The sequence below is a fragment of the Antrostomus carolinensis genome, unplaced genomic scaffold, assembly GCF_000700745.2.
Source record: "Antrostomus carolinensis isolate BGI_N321 unplaced genomic scaffold, ASM70074v2 scaffold33332, whole genome shotgun sequence".
In the NCBI taxonomy this organism is placed as follows: domain Eukaryota; kingdom Metazoa; phylum Chordata; class Aves; order Caprimulgiformes; family Caprimulgidae; genus Antrostomus; species Antrostomus carolinensis.
In genome coordinates, this window is record NW_010298139.1 from 2302 (window position 1) to 21439 (window position 19138).

Below are 19138 nucleotides of genomic sequence, written 5' to 3' on the forward strand. Positions count from 1 at the left end.
GCAGAGCTGAGGGATGGCTGGGGCTTACTCCACCTCTGCTCCAGTGTGTTGAGAAAAGGCAGGGAATAACAAACTAGGAGGGGGGAGGAAAAAAAGAGAAAAAAATAGCCCACAACACCCCACACAGTAATAACTTGATTCCTCTTTAAAAAAAAAAAAAAAAGTAAGTGGTATCATCTCCTTACAGTGTAATGGAACTGGAGAGACCCTTGCAGGGTCTTGGCTGCCTGTGCTGAGCTCTGATCTCAGTAAGTCACACACGCCCGGTGGCTCTGGCGAGCGGAGCCCGGGTGGCACTGAGATCACAGGGTGCCCTCACTGTGCTACTGCTCAGACTGCAGGCGTGCAGACAAAAGCCTGAGGAAGAGGTGTCAGAGCAGAGGGCTGTGCTGTCTGCAAGTGTAGGGAGCAGACACAGCTGAAACTCCTTCCACCAGGAGGGGGCTGCGTAGAACCTCCCTGTTGGAGCCCTGGAGCTAAGCTCAGCTGTCAGCCACACACACAGACACACACACGAGGGGGACTCGCCTCTCTCTACTGAGACACAGCAAGGGCATTTCCAGTTTAATGGTCCGTCTCATCTCTGGATCCACTGCCTCTCCATAGCAGCAGAAAGCACTCCCACCCCACCCCGCCCACCCTCCTCCCCTGCCTGGTAAGATTTCTAAATCACAGTAATGTTCAGAGAGACAGAACTGCCAAGGGGTGGCAGAAAGATGCTTTAGCGCCCCATCTATGATGCCTCTAACAGAAGAGCTTGAGAAAGCAGTTCTGGCAGTAGGGCTTGTCGTTCTGTTCCTTGAAGGTTCCTTTGTTGAGCTGCTTGAGGCAGAAGGCACAGACAAAGTGTTCGGGATGAAATTTCTTGCCCATAGCAGTGATGCAGCGTCCTGTGATAGGCTTCTGGCAACCGGAGCAGAGCGAGCCGCGCCGCTCGTGGTAATGCACCTCACAGTAGGGCTGCCCATCGTGCTCAAAGAAGCTGCCATTGATGAATGGTGTGAAACATTCCTGCAGGAGGACAAAGCAGAAGGGGACAGATTGTTTTAACAAGCTGGGCACACAGGCAGCTCCCCAAGCCTCCTCTGCCCTGTGGCACAGCCGAGCTGTACTGTGAGCAGGGTGAACTGCTGCCTTTCAGCATCATCCCGTTGCTCAAAAAGCCAAACTCTGTCCATAAAGAAGAGTTTCCAAGGAAAGGCTGATAGATGGAGAGACAGAGCCACAAGCAAAGGAAACAACCATGCTCATTCCCTGAGCTGGTTTCACTCCTACAAAAATAACACTACAGCTGAGCTACCAGATGTGTCCAGCCAGGAGAAAAAAGAACACTCCTTCCTCTGAAATGGGAAACACTGCAGCACCTTTTTTCTTTTTTTATCTCACTCCAGCTTTCAGGCAGAAGCAGAGACCAACCCTGACTATCATGCAGCAGAACTCTGATGAATGTGGAACTGGTGCCAGCTGAGAAAATGAGGCACAGTAAATCTTTCCAGGTGATCTCTCCAGGATGGCTGGCATTACGCAGGTACATTTTGTGCAGTATTCTCCATCCTGAATCATCTCCTCCAGGTACACATGCATCACTACTGGGAGAAACTGTTTATCCTACAGAGAATACCACTGGTATTTTGGTATTTTGAATACATTTGGTATTTTGAATACCTCTCTCTATTTCTTAGTCTCTAGAGCTCCTCACCCCTCAGTGTCAGGAAGCTGAGGATGCTACACTTCAGAACCTGCAACAGGAGCACCCACCAGACAGGGGAGACTCCCCTCCTTGTATGAGTGGGAAACCGAGGCAGCAGGGTGTGGGACAGTTGAGGATACTGCCAGATTTACCAAACAGATCAGCAGCAAGGCCCAGAGAAGAAGCCAGATTTCCAAAATCCTGGTTTTGCTCAGCACCAAGACCATACTCTCCAGGGAAGACACACAGTATCACATACAGCTAAACACCCTCAATTTGCTAATGCTGACAGTTGGTTAAATTAACAGTCTACTTCCCCAGTCAGCAGCACAGCTGAAAAGTCTGCTCTGCTTTAGCAAAACCACAAAGAGAATCCCATCTCGTGTCCTGGTAGACATCAGTGCTGGCCCCACTCATATAGGCAGTGGGGCAGCAGGGGAACAAGAAAGTAGAACTGCTTGGTAGAAGTCTCAATCTCTGCACAAAAAGGCACAGTCTTTCCCAGCTCCACACAGTCAGGACCTGTCATCTTCTGCCTCCACTCTCTGCACACCCCTCTGGGAGCCAGAGGCAGTTCTGGGCAGGCAGTCCCCACAGCATGGTGGCAGTCTGCTCTGAGCATCATACCAGGAACTGGCAGTTTGTGGTTCTACAGCTCATTCCAGTCTCTGCCTTTCTTTCCCACTCCAGGAAACACTGTCTGATTTTGCTCATCTCTTGGGGCCTGTAAGAGTTAATATTTGCAAGGCTCTCTGAAAGAGTGCCAAGCTTTTAATCTGCAGTATTCCTGTTTATTATGCCTGTTGTATGGAGCCTGCCACTATTTCACTGACTTGCATGTTTGTCTGAACAAGGTCAGTCATTAGTTTACATTGTCAGATGGAGCATAGGAGGAAGATCTTCAAAATCTGATTGCTGAGGCAAGTGCTTAGAGAGAAGCTCAGCTTATAATTATTTAAAGGTCACAGAAAATATCTCTGTTTATCTGTGAGCTGCTGCAGAAGCCCATAATTGCAGCTGGGAACAGAAAGAGCAAAGCAGCTAGAAAGTTTAAAGTAAACAGGCAGAGGAACAAGAAGGTGTTTGGCTGCTGACGTGGTTTTATCTTGTGGGGCTGGCTGCCCTTCACTACCCCCCAGACGCCTTTTCCTGATAAGGAAGCAGATGCCTGCAGGATGGAAATGAGAGGGGTCGCACAGCAGCACCAAAGGACCTTGGGTTTCTTACCCGACAGACAAAGCATTCGGGGTGCCACAGGGTGTTCAAGGCAGAGATGTAGTTTTCCAGGATAGCCCGGGCACAGCCTCCACACTTGGGAGCAAACATGTCAAAGTAGTCCTTGCGGCAGTAGGCTTTGCCATCCTTCTCATGAAATCCTGCCAAAGGAGAAGAGAGGCAAAGGGCATCAGCTCCTGATCTTTATTTTTGGCCAGTGAAGCTCTGAGGGGTAAGCAGTGTGGGTAGGATCATCCTTGCCCCTGCTAACACACACAGCAGGCAGCTGCTCCTTGTTCTGCAGCCCTTCCTGTCCCACGCACACACACACACACAGGCACACTCCAGGGAGAAAGGACAACTACTGCGAGAATCCTTCCCCTGTAAACAGCCATATCCCTTGGAACTTCCATCTTCAGTAGTTCCCCTGTCATCTCTCAGGCTGTCCCCTAATAGCAGCTCTGCCTTGCACACTTGTCTGTGGTTCAGGGAGGAGAATGCATAAACCAGCAATACCTTCAGGTCCAAAGAAAGCTCCACACTGGGCACAGAAGAAGTGTTCAGGGTGCCATGTCCTGTCCAAAGCCGTCACCACTTTCTGTTCAGAAAAGACAAAGTGCAGGTCATGTCAGTGATGCCTTCAGCTTGGAGGTAAGGGGGATAGGTGGGGGGGGAAGAACAGATTCATGCTGGTACTGGCAAGAGCATTCATTTAAACAGACCGTCCTTTAGAGAGCTGACTCAACTCTCCCCTGCCTCTGGCTCATTCAGGCTTCCCCCACTGCACAATTTTTTTTTACCCTAAAAGGACCTTACACGCTGCTTCCTCCCTCACACAGGGCCCTGTCTGGCACTCAGGACCAGCACTGCTGCCTGTTCCTACAGATTACCAACAGCCAAATGCTGAGCAGTCATTACAGGAATGATGGAGCCATGTGGGGTTCTGAACCCACTTCAGCAAAGGTAAGAGGGACTAACTCCTCTCACTAGTGTAAGAATTCCACTGGGCCAAGTTGTTTCCCTTTCAGAGCCAGGGCAAAGTTAAAACAGAAGTCCCCAAATAAAACCTCCCACCCAGGACATAGGGGTGAAGTGGAATTTTTAACACCCAGGCCTGCAGCACCTTGCCAGTGCCCTTAATACCCCAAGGAACTCACATCAAGGATCGGCCCATTGCAGTAGTAGCAGCGAGGAGAGAAGAGGTTGTGATAGTCCTTCTCGCAGTAGGGCTGACCATCCCGCTCAAAGAAGTTCCGCGACCCGATCTCCTCCTGGCAGTGGGTGCAGACGAAGTGCTCAGGGTGCCAGGTTTTCCCCATGGCTGTAACTACCTGTTGGGAAGACAAATTCTGAAGGACAACTCTATCTTCCTTTCCCCTACACCACATGACAAGATACCAGCTGGAGGTCAGCAAGAATGACAAGTTCTACTACTCAAGTGAGCCCTGGACTGGGGTAGCATGAAAACTGAATTACCTATCATCTCAGGAGAGGGCAGTCCCTCAAGGGCAGGGTAGAGGTCACTGGAGGAGCTTACAGCGTACCTAGCCAGTGGATAAATAGAGTACTTCAGTTTCTCCAGCATCTCCAGTCTCTTCAGCCTCACGAAACAGCCCTCCCCACTACTCCCAGCTGCAGCCCAAGACTCAGCAATGAGACAGCACCTTCAACTCACCTGCCCAGCAATAGGCTTCTTGCAGGCTCCACAGACACCTTTGGCAACTGTAGCTACACCCAGTTTGTTCAGATCAGACTGGAGACTTCCCAGCATGGTATCCAGCTGACTGCCAGGCTTGGAGGCTGTGGATGGGGGGGAGCTGCTCCCGGCTTTCCCCTGTGCCATGAACTGCAGGGAAGAGAAAACAGAGACTGTAAGGCGAGTGCTGTGGTGCTCACAAGATAAATGCCTGCTGTTGCTGCCAGTGGCTCCTCTGTAGAGATGGACAGGAGACTGCCAGGAGACAGCTACACTCTCTGCAAAAGCCAGTGAGAGCCAGGATTAGGTACACACATGTATTCTGCCCATGTAGAGACACGCAGAGACCCTGGGATGTATAACAGCAGAGCTGTGAACTGAGGGCTTGATTTTCCTTCACTGTGCACACAGCAGAAGTCACCAGCAGATCCCAAGCAGTCAGTGCAGTGCTCTCTCAGCCTCTGCCAAACACCTCCCTCTCCCTCATCAGCTCCTGGCCAGCTGACAAAGCAGAGACACCACCCAGAGGGCCCCTTCCCCTTCACCTCTCTCTATTTCTACGCTGTTCATCGCTCTCAGTTGTCACCCTCTCCTCTCTGATAAGAGATCCCTCTCCTCTTTCTCATCTCACCTCCCTTTCAGCTAGAGTACCTTCTTCCTTTTTGTCTCTCCCTCTGCACCACTTTCTGCAGATCTTTTTGCCAAGTCTCCTTTGTCCCCATCAGGTGGCTCTCATCCCACACCTGACCTAAAGCAAGTGGAAGCAGGAAGGAAGTAACTCCCCCTTCAAGCTGCTGGCTGTTTACCCACAGAGAGGGCAGTGCTCCCACAGCAGAGCCCTGGCAGCCAGCACTGTGATGGAAAGACTGCCACGTCTATTGTCGGCCCACTGGGAATGCACAGGGGTTGGGGGAAAGAGCTTAAGATACTTCTCTCAGAGACTGCATCCAAAACTTGTATCACCACAGTACACACGGCTTGGAAAGGCTTCTCAGAGGAGGGGGAGAAATGTTTTACTTAGGTTCATAATTTATAAACAAAGTCTATGTTCTTTGGAAAGAAGAAGCCAAAGCCCCCTTTGCAGGCAAACTGCAATAATGAAACACGGATTATTTCAGCTGACTTTGCACTGCAATAGCTACTGTCACGTTTAGAGAAAGCCAAACAAGCCCCTCCCTGAGATGCTGGTCTGCAGCACGCACTCTCTTACTAAGAGGGTAGATTAAAACAAATATGAAATCTACAGGTGTGAACAACCCACCAGCCTGCTGCCAGCACAGCCAGGGGAGCAGGGGCCTGAAGTGCTTCACAGCCTTGGTAGAACCTGCCCTTCCAGCCATGGCAGGGGCTCTATTCCCTGTTCTGCAGCTGGCTGTACTTGTAGTTGATGAGTTTACTGAATGACAAACCCTGTTTTCTATTCATTTGTATAAAAATTCTCAAGACATACATAATTTTAGCTTTTTTAAACACACACATACACACACTCATCATCAGCCTTGCAGCATGACTCCCAGCAGAGCCTAACACACAGCCAGGGGCTTGTGGCCACCAGGCAGGGCAGGCACAAATGCCACACACAAATGATAAATACCATCTGGAGAGAAAGGAGATGAAATTAATTCAACATGTAGCATCAGAGCACTTCACCCTCACCTGGGAGGATCACGCTGTGCTGCAAGCCACAGCTGGCCTCAGTGCAGGCACAACCACGTGTGCACACTACAGGTTCTACCTGCCCTGGTGATCCAGCCTTGTCCACAGCTCACAGATGAGTCCCCACCTGAACAAGGTTTGTTTCCACCTCCTGCACACCATGTCTGCTGTTTACAGGGGACACTCAGCACAGCATCCGCATGAGTTCATCATGCAAAGGCCCTTCAAATTCCCACCCTTCCCCCATGAGATCTGCCATCACTCAAGTTCAGTTAGGAGCCCTATGAGCAGCAAACCATGCACTACAGGATATCATCTATGTTAAGGGCACTGGGAGCTCTTGGAGCAGATTCTAGTAGCACCTGCAGCACACTCATGGACCAGAAGAGCACACCATGCTGAGGAAACAGAAAGGTGGTCCTGCCTTCTCAGGGGCTGGGGGGCCCAGGGGTGCAGGAGCAGGCAGCAGACTGGCACTGCGGACGAGGGGAGGAGCAGGGGTCACCTGAAAAGTACAACAGTTCAAGATGCAGAGGTGTTTCCTTGCTCACTGCTTGAGTTGCCTGTACACATAACATTGCACTGCTCATACACATTAAGACCGCCCACCACCCTGGAGCTGCGGCCCTTCCCTGACAGGAGATGCAGAACACAGCTCTTGATCATACCATCTCCTCTCCCAAAGTCCACCTGCACTGTGGACACCTGTCTAACCAGGCAAGCACAGGAAGGACTGCGGATTTGCTCCATCCTGTATTGAGATTTTGCCATTTTTTATGCCCCCTGATCCGAGAGAGATTGCAGCAGGGAGAGTTGCAGCCTGTGTTTCAGAGCTGCCTTCTTAATCTCAGAGCAAAATAGAGTCCCTGCTGCACAAAGTGACCATCAGAACAGACAGGAACCACGCACACACCAGCAGGTGACTGCACAGACATGTTCTTCACAGCACTAGGTACAGCTGGGATTAGATATTGCCAAGGAGTCGTCCCTCCTATCTGGCAGTTCAGTACCAGCCTTTACCTGAACATTACATTTACTGAGCTATCAAGCTGGAAGCAGGAGTTATGAATGGAAAACACTGCTAAAAAGCAAACCAGAAGACAGAAGCCTGCCTGCATCTGTGGGGAGAAAGCATCATCTTCAGTCTGACAGCCAACAGAAACTACTGTCTTGGTGCTAGGGGTCCAGGTCTGAGCAGAACAGGAACGCCTAGGATCTTCAGAAGGAGGAGTGCCCACAACAGAAAGCTCACGATAATCATCATCAGAAGTTGCCCACTGGAAGAGAGGCTGGGGAGCCAAGCTGAAGGAAGAGGAGGAGACTGGACTAGGAGCTGGGGTGGATGGCACATGGGAAGGTTGAGGTGGGAGTGGGAGGAGAGGTGCAGGGCCAGAGAGATGAGAAGGAGCAGCGTTAGCAGAGACTGTCTTTGCAGCTTCTTTGGAAGGCTGGAGCAGGGGAGAAGCTGGCACAGAGACTGTCCTCCTTGCAGGGAGCGGGGATTCTGGAGGAAAAACCACCTAGAAAGACAGGGAGGAAGAAGAAAGGTAAATAAATCCAAAGAGGAACCAACAAGAGCTTCCTGCAACAGGAAGGCTGGTTGATACCACCATGTTTATCTAAGGGGAAAAAGCAGCAAGAAAGAGAAGGGAACTAGAAAACATCCTTCCCTGTGCAGCTCAAGGAAGAGCATCATCTTACACCCAGAACTCCCTGCACCAGTACAGTACTGGGGAAAACAAAGCATGCCTCTATGACAGGCATGGTTTTAAAAATAATCCCCACATGGACATCTGATATGTGATAGTAGCAGACTGTCCAACAGATACCATCACCAGCACCCTCAGATGCCACTCCAGTTCTTAAACATCAAGAACTGAGTGCTGGTTCCCTTTTCAGGCCAGACAAGGGTGAGTAGAAAGAGTTAGTTCTTCATTTCGTGTTCCTTAGGACACTTAGAAACTTAATCTGCACCTCCACACAATGCTGTCTGGGCAGAGGGACATGCTGGAATTTCCCAGCACATTTCCCTGCTTTCTACCTTCTCTACTTGCTGTCCACCTTTCTGCTCTTCCCCCTGGGGTCTGGCAGTGATAATGACCCCCTCTGTCAGCCAGTCATCCTGGCTTTTCCGTTCTTCCTGTTCCTGTTCAGCGATGCCCAGTCTGTCCTGCAGCTCTTCAATCAAGCGATCTTGGGACTCAGTCTTGTGAAATATGGCAGGACCTAGTTTACGCCTTGGAGAGAGGTCACGATACATTGGATGCACGTTTGAAGTCTCTTTTGTCCTCTTGATTAAAGATTTAATCTAAATGACAAAGGTAATGGTATCAGCAGAGAAGAGCAATGTCAGAGCAAGCTCCAAGATGCAACAGCACAAACTCAAGCCATTAGTGACAACCGTGAGCAGGAAGAGTGATGACATTTATTCCACAATGCCAAAATTCCTCCTGGCACAGCCCAGAACAGTGACTCAGTGCAAGGAAAAACCCTGTAAGGATAATCACAGCAGCCAAAAATAACTATCTAGAAAAGGAAGGGAAAGATTAACCAGTAGGAAGCCAAGATAGGAGGTGCAGCATGACCACTCCACTGAGCATTAAAGAAACCTCAGCATCACACGGTCACGGAGCAGCCTCTCTGTGTTTGCCCTTTACAGGCATAAGACTCGTGGTCAGAGCTGTCTGGTGTACAAAACGTACTTCCAGCGCTGGAAGGAACACTAACAGCTCCAGCAGTGAGACCTAAAAAGGCTCGCAGAGCAGGGGAGCTGCCATCCCAAGTCGGGAACATCCTCCAGCGGCGTGAAACAGCCCTTTAACTTCTCAGAGGCCTCTATGGACTGAGCCTTACCCCAGCCAGGGAACAGAGTCCATTTCACAGGGAAGTCCCTACAAACTGCCCTGTTCTGTGCTGACATGTGACTGACATGCAGAACAGACCACAAGATAAAGCAGAGGATTTCAAACCTCCGTGACATGCAGCTGTCAGTAACACTGCTCAGAGCTGCGTGCTGTTAGCGTGGGTGAGTCTGGGCACACTCACACCACACACAGAATGTTAGTGTGCTGGCAGAACAGTGCCAGCCAGGACTCATCCTACTCCTACATTCACTCAGTGCCTGCCTGGCCTGATGCAGAAATCCTCTCAATGGGTGGTTTGGAGATGCATGGCAGATCCCATTCAGCTTTCCAAATGTTTTCAGGAGATTCCGTAGCAACTGCAGAGCTTCTGAACTGCGTGTTTTCCTGGTCTCCTCCAGCTTTGTTCATGTGAGCAGTACCTGCCTTCCTAGGGGTTGTGTCTCTGCCCTGACTCTTCTTGACCAGATCAGGACAGCCATCTGCCTTGGTTTCATGCGGTACTCCAGCTTTCAGCTCCTGTCCTTGCTCCACTACAAAGCCCAATTGGTCTTTGGTGTCTGGGAAGACATCCCACCGATCCAGGGCCACAACAGAAGGTTCATACACAGGATTCAAAACGCTGTCCTTCTTTGCATGTCCCTCTGGCACACGTGCAGACAGCTCCAGGGCCCACAGCTCATCTAAAGCTGTTTCCACATTTCTGCCCCGGGAAGGAAGGGCTGCATTGTCCCTGAGTGCTCCCTGCTGATCCAGCTCTTTGGGTATCTGCCCCTTCCCTTGATCATTTAAAGTGTTTGAAATTGGTACACTTGAGATTTTGGGGTCAGTTCTCTTCTCCTCCTTCTCAGTCTCTTTTGCCAAATCGTTCTCTAGGCCTCGTGCCTCCACATGAGCAGAACTACACAGAAGCTCCGCACTGGAAGCCGGTACAGCCTGGAAAACGTTTCTAGAAGAGTCAGGCTTTCTGCTCAGCCGAACCAGGCTTGCAGAGGTCATCTGCTCCCCACGAGCAGCAGAAGCAGAAGAGACCCGTGGTGGGGGCACAGGGACCATTTGTGGCAAACAGTGCACACGTGGAGGAGCAGAAGAATGCCCTGAAGTAGGCAGAACTACAGCGTGCCTGCCTTCCTCAAGGCAGAGTGCTGCCGATGGGACGGATGCCGACACTGCCGAGCCCCGGCTGTGACCTGCAGAAGGGCGTTTGGAATGGGACAGCACTGGTGAGCTGTGAGGAGCGTTGCTGGAGTCTGCATCTGCTGAACTGGGAACTGGTTCTAGGGAGGGTTCAGAAATCAGAGACAGAGTGGAACTAGTCTGCAAAAAGGAGACAGAAGGAATAAGGAGAAAAAAAAAAAAAGATAAAGACAGAGGTAAGGAGAAGGAAAACCCCAAAGAATTAAGCATTACAGCAATCATGACCTCCACATCAAAGAGCCGTGTTGATCGAAAGCCTTACTTCCAAGAGTAAGGAAGGAAAATGAGATATCAAAGAGCAGAACCAGTATGACATTGTTCTGATCTCCACACGAGATTACAGGAAATTAAGTTCTACAGCCACTGAGACCCTTTTCCTATGGCTTCTAGTGACAGCTCACGTGTTCACCTGCAGCTGTGATGGGGGCACGCAGCAGCTGCTGGGAAGCCAGCTACAAGCCCAGGAATGTCTAGACTGTGAGTAAAGGTCACGTTAACTTACTCATAGTCAGACATGTAAATCCTACATTTCAAAGCTGAAAAAAAAAAACAATCAATGAACAGAACAAAGCATGACATTTTCTTCTTGATACACTAATAAAATGCTGCAGTTGGCTGAGTACATGGCAATGAAAACAAAGCTTCAGGGCATTCACAGCAAGAACAGATGACACGGGCTTTGTTCTATTCACATCACTAATCTCACCTTGGACGTGACACACACTGAATCTATACAAGTCTGTCAGTCACTCCACGCCCTGTAAGCATTGCTTAGGTGGCTAGATTAGCCCCTTCCCCTAAGGCCACAGACTCCACATTTGCATTGTAATAAAATCACTATTATTTTGATCCAAAATACACTCTTAACAAGAGCAACTGATACAGACCTTTTGGTTCTCCTTGACTTACAGAATCTTTCGAAAACAAAAAGATCATGGGTCCTCCTTTCCCCATTTTCAGTGGTTGCTAGCTGAGCTCCAGGCTACAAACTGGCCTTACTCCTTTTTCTTAAAAAGGGAAAATTAGAAGAGTGGCTTAGACAATTTCACACAGCAGGTCGACTTAAGACCAATGCTGAACCTCCCAGTTTTAAAAACATATCTACAAAGGATTTCCAAATCCAAGAACTATCAAGACCTGCTCTGATTTTCCAAAGCTTCAAGAATTGAGATGCTCATGCTCTCAGGTAGCAGGGCACGTAACTTCCTAAACCCACACACGGTATCTCAGTCTTTACTTACTTTTCTGGGATACTTATGAATAAAGAATAAAATTAACCAGAACACGCACAAAATCTGCCAGTAGATGGAAGAGACTTATACCTTCAGCTGACCTAAGCTGCTGCCATCCCAAGGGGTCAGGAGCTGGCATGCACACACACATTTGTGGAGTCACAACAGTAGTGCTACAGGGAGAACACACTCAGAAAGAGCAGGGCACTAGGAAATCACAATTCATTACAGACTGCTCCTCCCCTGAGGCAGCACAGCAAGACCCACAGTCACAGCAGAGATGAAAAGGACTAATAAGTACATTCAGTGGTTAAAATCAGGGGATTTCCCAATATTGCCCTCCCCCTGTACTTTGCCTAAGCTGGATGCACCTGTAAAAGTAACCTGGTTTTATGCTGTGGCTCACACTCAGCTTCCAGCCTTCCTAAAATGAAATCAATCATTTTCAAAGCAAGACTACCACTTTACTGAAAAGCAAGTATTTCCAGCTCCAAAATAAGAGCAATGGTTGAACACTCAACAGTAATACAACAGTTAAATACAAGCACCTAGCTATGCAGTAAGCAGGCATCACATTACACAGAAATGGCAGAGGGCAAAAAAACAAGTGCATTAAGTAATCTCAGTGCCCGCTGACTGCATGATGAGCTAGATAACCAAAATCAAATGGATTCAGGACACAAAAACAATGAGCAACTCATTAAAGCAAGCAAAAGATGATAGAAGGGTAATGTATCAGTCTGTAATAGCACCTTTTACTCTGGGGCACGAGGGAAATTAAACATCCGTGCCTCCATTCCTCCTATCCCCATCTACTGCAACTTCTAGTTGTACCAACTACCAACTCCACCTAGTTACACATACACACACTTAGTTTTCAGTCTTGTTTCTTGCAACCACACACAGGTCTGGCACTCGAAAAATAACCTTTTATCTTTCACTTTTGCAAAGACCCCACTTCTCTCCCATCCTGCCACTAGCAATCCATTTTTACAGACAACCTAACACCACACCATCCTCCACATTGCTTCATTTTCCCTTAAATCCTTGCTGGAGGAGAGGAAAAGGAAAGTAACTGTTAAAAACAGCCAACAACAATATTAACAAAAGGAGAATGATTACAGAAACCATGGGTTTTGTGCTTCAAGAACCTTTAGACACAGATGAGTTTAATGCCTTGCAAAAATACTAATGCTGTGTTTATAAAGCTCAAATATTAAAGTCTTGCTGCACTGTGGTTTGCTCCCAGAGCTCAACCAGAAACTAAGCCAGGCAGAATTACAGAAAGCAGCTCATCTCTTGTCATGCAGGTTTTATTGGAGTTGCACAAAGACTCTCAGGTGTTTTCTCAAGACTGCAAAGTATTTGAACACTCACACTTAGAAATGTCCCCTCCTTGTACCTTGCAAAAAAACCCTGTGCTGGGCAAGGTCATTCTCAGTTGCCAAGAGCTCACCTAGGAGCAAAGGCTGGTGGCAGCAACCACACCCCGAGATTGTTTTCTGAGCCCTGATAGAAGCAGCAAGGGCACAAGGCCATAGGGCTCAAGCTCCCACAGCACATGGAGGGAGCAGCACAGGTGGGAACTCTTCTCCAGCTTCTCAACAGGGCAGTTTTTCAAACAGAGTGAACAGACACTGATTCATCAATGAAAGCCCTGTCCACCTCTCCTCACAAAACCCCTCAGCTCTGGCTGCCCCACATGAAGTCATGGTGGGAGGAGATGGAGTTCAGAACAGGCAAGAAACACCAAGCATCATCAGAATCTTCCATATGAGGAAAAAACTACATTTAGGGACTTTCTTAGGATTAGGAAGCAGACTTGCATGCTTATGTAAGAAAAGCAAACTCATCAATGAGACAAACTCAAAGAGCATATAACTAGGTATTTGCTTTCTCCACCTCTGAGATAAAATTCAAGTGGATAACTCATTAAAGCTATAAGCAAACCATCTGAAAGCTGAAAGAAAAAAGAGAAAATACTTTTCATTTTGCTATGATAATGGGTAAATGAGATCTCATGAAAATAAGCTCCACAGTTAATCATCTAGTGCAAAACGATAACATACCTATATGAATAAAGAACAAGTCATCCAAGTACATATGCCAAGTGCTTCATGTATCAAGATGACCATGGGCAAGTTATGCCTGACCTTATCCTATTACAGGATTTTTATGTGCTACTTACAACTGAAGTAGCAGGGTTTTTTCAATACAATAGTTTCATTTCCAAACAAGAGTCTCAATAGTATTTGCTATCCTCTGCCCCACAAGAACTTCAGACTTTAATCCCATTTTGAGGTGAATAAGAGATACTGTTTTAAGATGGAAACCTTTGACATCTCCATCTGTTTGATACAAAGACTTCAGTGCTCATACCACATGCCTGGAAGATCCTTCTCAGGAACGCACATCAGGCTTTCCTCCAAAGAGAAGGGTCATCCCACAGAACAGAAGAGTCTGGTCTCTGTCAGTAAGCAGATTGGTGTCCCATGCTCCCCTACTTCTTGTGAAGTTGCAGCACAGCAAAATAATTCACCCTGTACTGAGCAGTAACTAAGTGCATTATCTTTGGCATACAGACAAACTGCAGAACCAAAGGAAAAACAGACCCCAGAACTGCCTTACCCTGCCAGTGATGAGAATTTACAGCAGTCACAAACACCTACAGTAGCACTCAGAAAGCACAAATACCAACCACAAGAAGTTTTTCAGAGCAAGTTTGAGAGGTAAAGAGGGCATTCTGGAGACCAACCAAGGTCAGCAGGAGTGGCTAACAGGCAGGAGAGTCTGGGCGTAGGGAGGGATGACATGAAGTATTAAGTTGTCATGACAGGGCACCTTAAAGTCAGAGAGAGATGCCATCAGCTCATCCAGTTCTCGTGTAGCTGAAGAAGCAGATATACGGGTCTGCTGCTGACTGGCGGTGACCCGCTGGGGGCTGCTCACCTCACCCTGGCTCACAGTGATGGCAGGGCTGACAAGAGAAAAAAAAAAAAGAAAAGAATACATTTAAGCCTGGGAGAGCACTCCCAGACTAAAAGTCCCACTGCCCTTCCAAACAAGCACAGCAAGTTTCACCAGCACTGCCCACCCTGCCCAGCCCTCCCCTAGACCCAGCTTCCACTACACACAGAGATCCCATCTCTCTACCAGGTCTGACACGAGTGTACACACACACACGCCATCCATTAAGGAACAGATGATGACTAAACATTCATTTTGTCAGACAGTGGGTATCTGATCAGCTTTAAATCAGAGCTTGAACAATCCACCTCTTGGAACATGACTTATGTATTTTTTCATCCAGGAGGAGACAGAAGAGCACCAGCATCTTCATGCGCTCATTTGATTTCTGACCCTAGACAAAGCCCACCTTCTGCCTGTCACTCTCCTGCAGCACCTGCCCTTACCACTACAGTTACTATTCCCACAAGAGCCTGTCCCATCCCATGCAAGTCACCAACCACCAAAACACTACTCACACTGGACTTGGCACAGAGCTCTCCAGCTCATCCAGCAGGCTCTCCACACTGGGACGCACATCTTCAATCCCACGTGCACCATTTCGCTTCGGCTTTTCTTTTGTAGGGGGTGCAGCCTTCCCCCCCACAGAGCTGCTGCTCTCTGGGACAACATAGTGAGGTCCAGTCACACTGGGCAGTGATGGGCTTCTGCTGGTTTCACCTTAAGAAAGGGGAGCAGAAGAGAGTCATTCAGACCCCTAGGTCCACACACGCATGCTAATCACAGGCAAGAGCAACAAATTGCCCAGAACACTTGTGGAACATCCATCTCTGAGGATATTCAGAACTTAAAAGTGCAAGGGCGTGAGCAACCTGATCTAACTTTGAAACTTTAGTTAGAGCCAATTTTGAAGTTGGCCCTGCTTTGAGCAGAGTGCTCCACCACAGACCTCAAGAGATCCCTTACATACTAAAAGGATCTTTGATCAGGGGCTGGAGGGGTCTTCCTCAGTAAGGATGTTGGAAGGAAGAAGTAGGCTACTATTTTGAGAATCAAACTATCTACTCGTACCAAATGTCTCACTATTCCTTACCTGCTGGGAAGCCAGTGGCAGGATTATGCTGAACAGCATTAAGTTCCAGAAGAAGTCTGTCCAGTTCTGAGAGGTTGCTGCCCAGAGAAGAGCTGGTCATTGTGGGAGATGGTTCTGCAGACTTCTGCTTGTTCGGGAAACTACAGATAAAAGGGGAAGTGTGAAACTTCTACATAAAGATGCAGCAGGATAGAGAGAAACTTACATTAGGTTCACGAAGTTCACATATGTACTGTATTCTTTTCAAGCTGATGCTTTTAGCTCTGGGGGAAAGACATGTGCTTTGTGAAACCACCACACCACACACACTGCTTAGCCACATTTTCAACTGCCAGTTCCAAAGAAATAGCATTGATGGCCAGAGCCTCAGGTTTTAGGACCGTGTGCTGCATGGCCCTGTAGCAAAGAGTTAACTGTCTGCAGATCCAAGATGCACAGAACAGCAGCAGAACCATTAGCTGGCATCCAGGAAAATGACTTGTTTCTGCTGACATCACACCAAGCAGCAAGAACCTCTGCCCTGAAGCAAGGGAATGCAGGGCCAGCACAGACTGAGAAAGAGGCAGAACACAAACCTCAAGCTATCAACAAAAAGTCAAAAGCAGCAGGTTATGTGCTGCTCAGCCTCTTGCAGCACTCAAGGTCTCTTTTCAAGTCCTCAAACCTTTAATTTAGGGAACTCTAATCAATTTATAACAAAGTAATTTGAAACTATTTTCTACTGTGTTAAATACACAAGCCTTGAAAGAAGTTTACCTGTGCACGAGTGTGTAAAACACTGGCTGTAATTATTCCTTATCATCTATGGGTGACCCAATTTACCACACACAACTGCAAACCATTTCAAAGCAAAACTTGGCACCAATGCAGTGATTTTATAGTGATTACACTGTAGTAACAGTCTTCTCATCACAAATGACAGGGAAATTATTTTCCCCGTAGTTTTACGAACAAATAACCAACTTCTGATGCTCTAAAGGTTCTTATTTTATCAAAAAGATACTTTCCAAATCCAAAAGGTAAACTTCTGTCTTACACACACTACCACGTTATGCTCAGAAAGTTAATATATAACGAGCTTTAGGACTCTGACACCTACAACACCAGTGACAATTATGGAATTTCAGAAGGGCAGTTATTAACTTTCTCTTCAGACTGGAAAAAAAAAAAATCCACACATGCAACTTGAGGAGGGCACACTGCTTCCTGACCCAAGCACACAAGCTACAAGCCATGTTAGACCCTTCTACAGGAGAACTTACAGATGTAATTACCTCCATTTTGCACTAATTTCACGTAGCCATCTGAAAAAATTGCTATTACTGCTTCCATTGGGTCATCTCTGGATATTCCTGCCTCTACCCAGAATGAGTTGTGGCTGAAAGCAACTACCTGCTCAGCAGAAACAGCTAGGCATGGTTAGAACGTGACACCAGAGAAACACCAGTCTATAAGAAGGTACCCAGGACAGAGGGCACTGTCCAGGGCCATCGGAGATGAAGTTGTGACAGCCTCATCCTCACTCATCCCCATATCAGCAGAATGGTCTGTCCTACTGTACAGGCCACTTCTCCAACCTCTCAGTGTAAGAGCAGCTGCCTTTGCCAGCAGAAACTAATTATCTACCTACCTATCATCTACTGAGATGAAAATTCAAGTGAATGTACGTCCTGCTAGGCCACGGGCAACTGAGTTCCCTGGGATAACTGACCCAAAGGCCACCCACCTCCTAAAGAACTTTTGGGCTGCCTGACAGGGGGCTGGATCTGTCACTTGTCTCTGGATCATATCCTTCACAACACAATCCACACCCTGTTCTGTCTGATGGATCCTTAACCTCTTCTGCAGCTCAGCAAACCCAAGGGCCAGGTCAATGTTTGAAGCGAGTATGAAAGTTACAGTGGCCTCTTACAAAAGAGGTAACCAAAACCAGGACACACAACACAGGGAGCAGTGTTGGTCTCCACCTACAGAAGGCAGCTTGAGCCACGGCAGGCTCGAGCTGTGAGTCAGGCTGATCTCTTAACAGGGACAGGTACCTGTAGACGTGTTCCTCTTCACTGGCACGCGGAGAAGGAGAGCTGAGCCCGTCTCTAGGAACAGAGGCACTGGAGCTTTTGGCACTAGAGCTGTATATAGGAGACTGGGACTGAGGCTGTGGAAGAGAGATTTGCATTGGAAACAGAGAATACAAAACAAGTGTGTACACTACTGCATTGCAATCCCACGCATGGATAGCACAGAACAAAGCCCAGCAGAAGGAAAAAACCTCCAAAATCTGCTATATAGCCAACCAGCCTCTATCAGATGAGCTACACCAGGAACAACTGTTCTCCACTTGTTTCAGATTTGCCTATGAGTTGTAGATCTGTGCTGGAAACCCCCACTCTGCTTTCCACAGGCTATGAGACAGATGACTAACACTAATCTCATCACACTACCATTTTGTCGGACTAGGAACGATGAGCTTCAAATTCTTTTCTGCCATTTGCTCCAACCAGTTAGTTCTATTAAAAACTCACACCTCCCCCATTTCCCCACTCCGTTCACAGCCAAACTCGCTTCTTGCTGTTCCCTCACCTCACTTACTTGCTGGTGGACGTATCTGGATGTGTTGGGTTGCCACTGGTCTACGGGGTCAATCACAGTGCCATTCAGGGCCTCATTGGAAGGCGGTGGGGGCACTGGAGGTGGCACAGCAATCTCCTGGTACGTATGGTTTCCAGTTGGATAGGAGTAAGGTGTTTCCTCTGTTAGAAACACTGGTCGTTTTGAGATATGTGAAGTGGTGGATTCCAGGTCTGCCAGTAAGGCGTCTGCAGGAAAAAAAATCCAACACAAACCTCAAAAAAGGTAAAACCCTGGACTACAGCTTTTTCCTCTTTCATCTCACTCAAGATATCTGTATCAGAAGGTCTTCAGGAAGACTTTTGTCTAGGGTGATCTACTAAACACCCCAAAAAACATGACTGCACCCCAGGACTGATGGGGTTAATCAAACTTCTAGTACAAAGAAAATGCCAAAAGATAACAAAGCAGACAAAAAAACTGTCAGTCTCATCAGATTTTTGTCTTAACTAGAAAACTACCCAACAACAGGGACCCGTAGTCACACCACACACTGTGTAAGAGCAACCTAGGAGGAACCTGCCCAGAGATGGACTCGCAACAGGATATTGACACAGACTAATTACAGGCCCCACATCATCACAGAGTCATTTACTGTGGCCGCAGGCACTGCTTTCTGCAGGAAACAAGATCTCGGGAGGGGTTTTCTCCAGAGCCTAAGGTAGTGGAAGAAGCATGAAACTCTCAAATTAGTCCATGGGCGCAGCAGGAGTATGTGCTTCAGTCTTCCTAACAAAAGCTCCTCTCAGTACATCACACAAACAGTTAACTAGTTTCCAGAGGCTGCCAGGTAAACGCCATTTCTTCTCCTGGAAACAATTCTCAACTTACTGGGTGGAGACTGCTCACAAATTCCTGAAGAGAAGAAAAACTTCCACCAGCTAGAAACACCGGCACTGAGGC

The 19138-nt window shown here is 47.9% G+C and overlaps 1 protein-coding gene across 1 annotated transcript; it reads right to left on the reverse strand.

The window, feature by feature from the left end:
• Positions 1-378: 378 nt before the first annotated feature.
• PXN (paxillin) lies at positions 379-18420 on the reverse strand. The gene is made up of 10 exons (XM_010162357.2): positions 18197-18420; positions 17647-17762; positions 15608-15747; positions 15033-15234; positions 14389-14524; positions 4581-4751; positions 4063-4236; positions 3422-3503; positions 2918-3066; positions 379-1011 (listed from the first exon to the last, which is right to left on the reverse strand). The coding sequence occupies exons 3-10, from the start codon at positions 15705-15707 to the stop codon at positions 745-747; spliced, it is 1281 nt and encodes a 426-aa protein (XP_010160659.2). The 5' UTR covers positions 15708-15747; positions 17647-17762; positions 18197-18420; the 3' UTR covers positions 379-744.
• Positions 18421-19138: the final 718 nt, after the last annotated feature.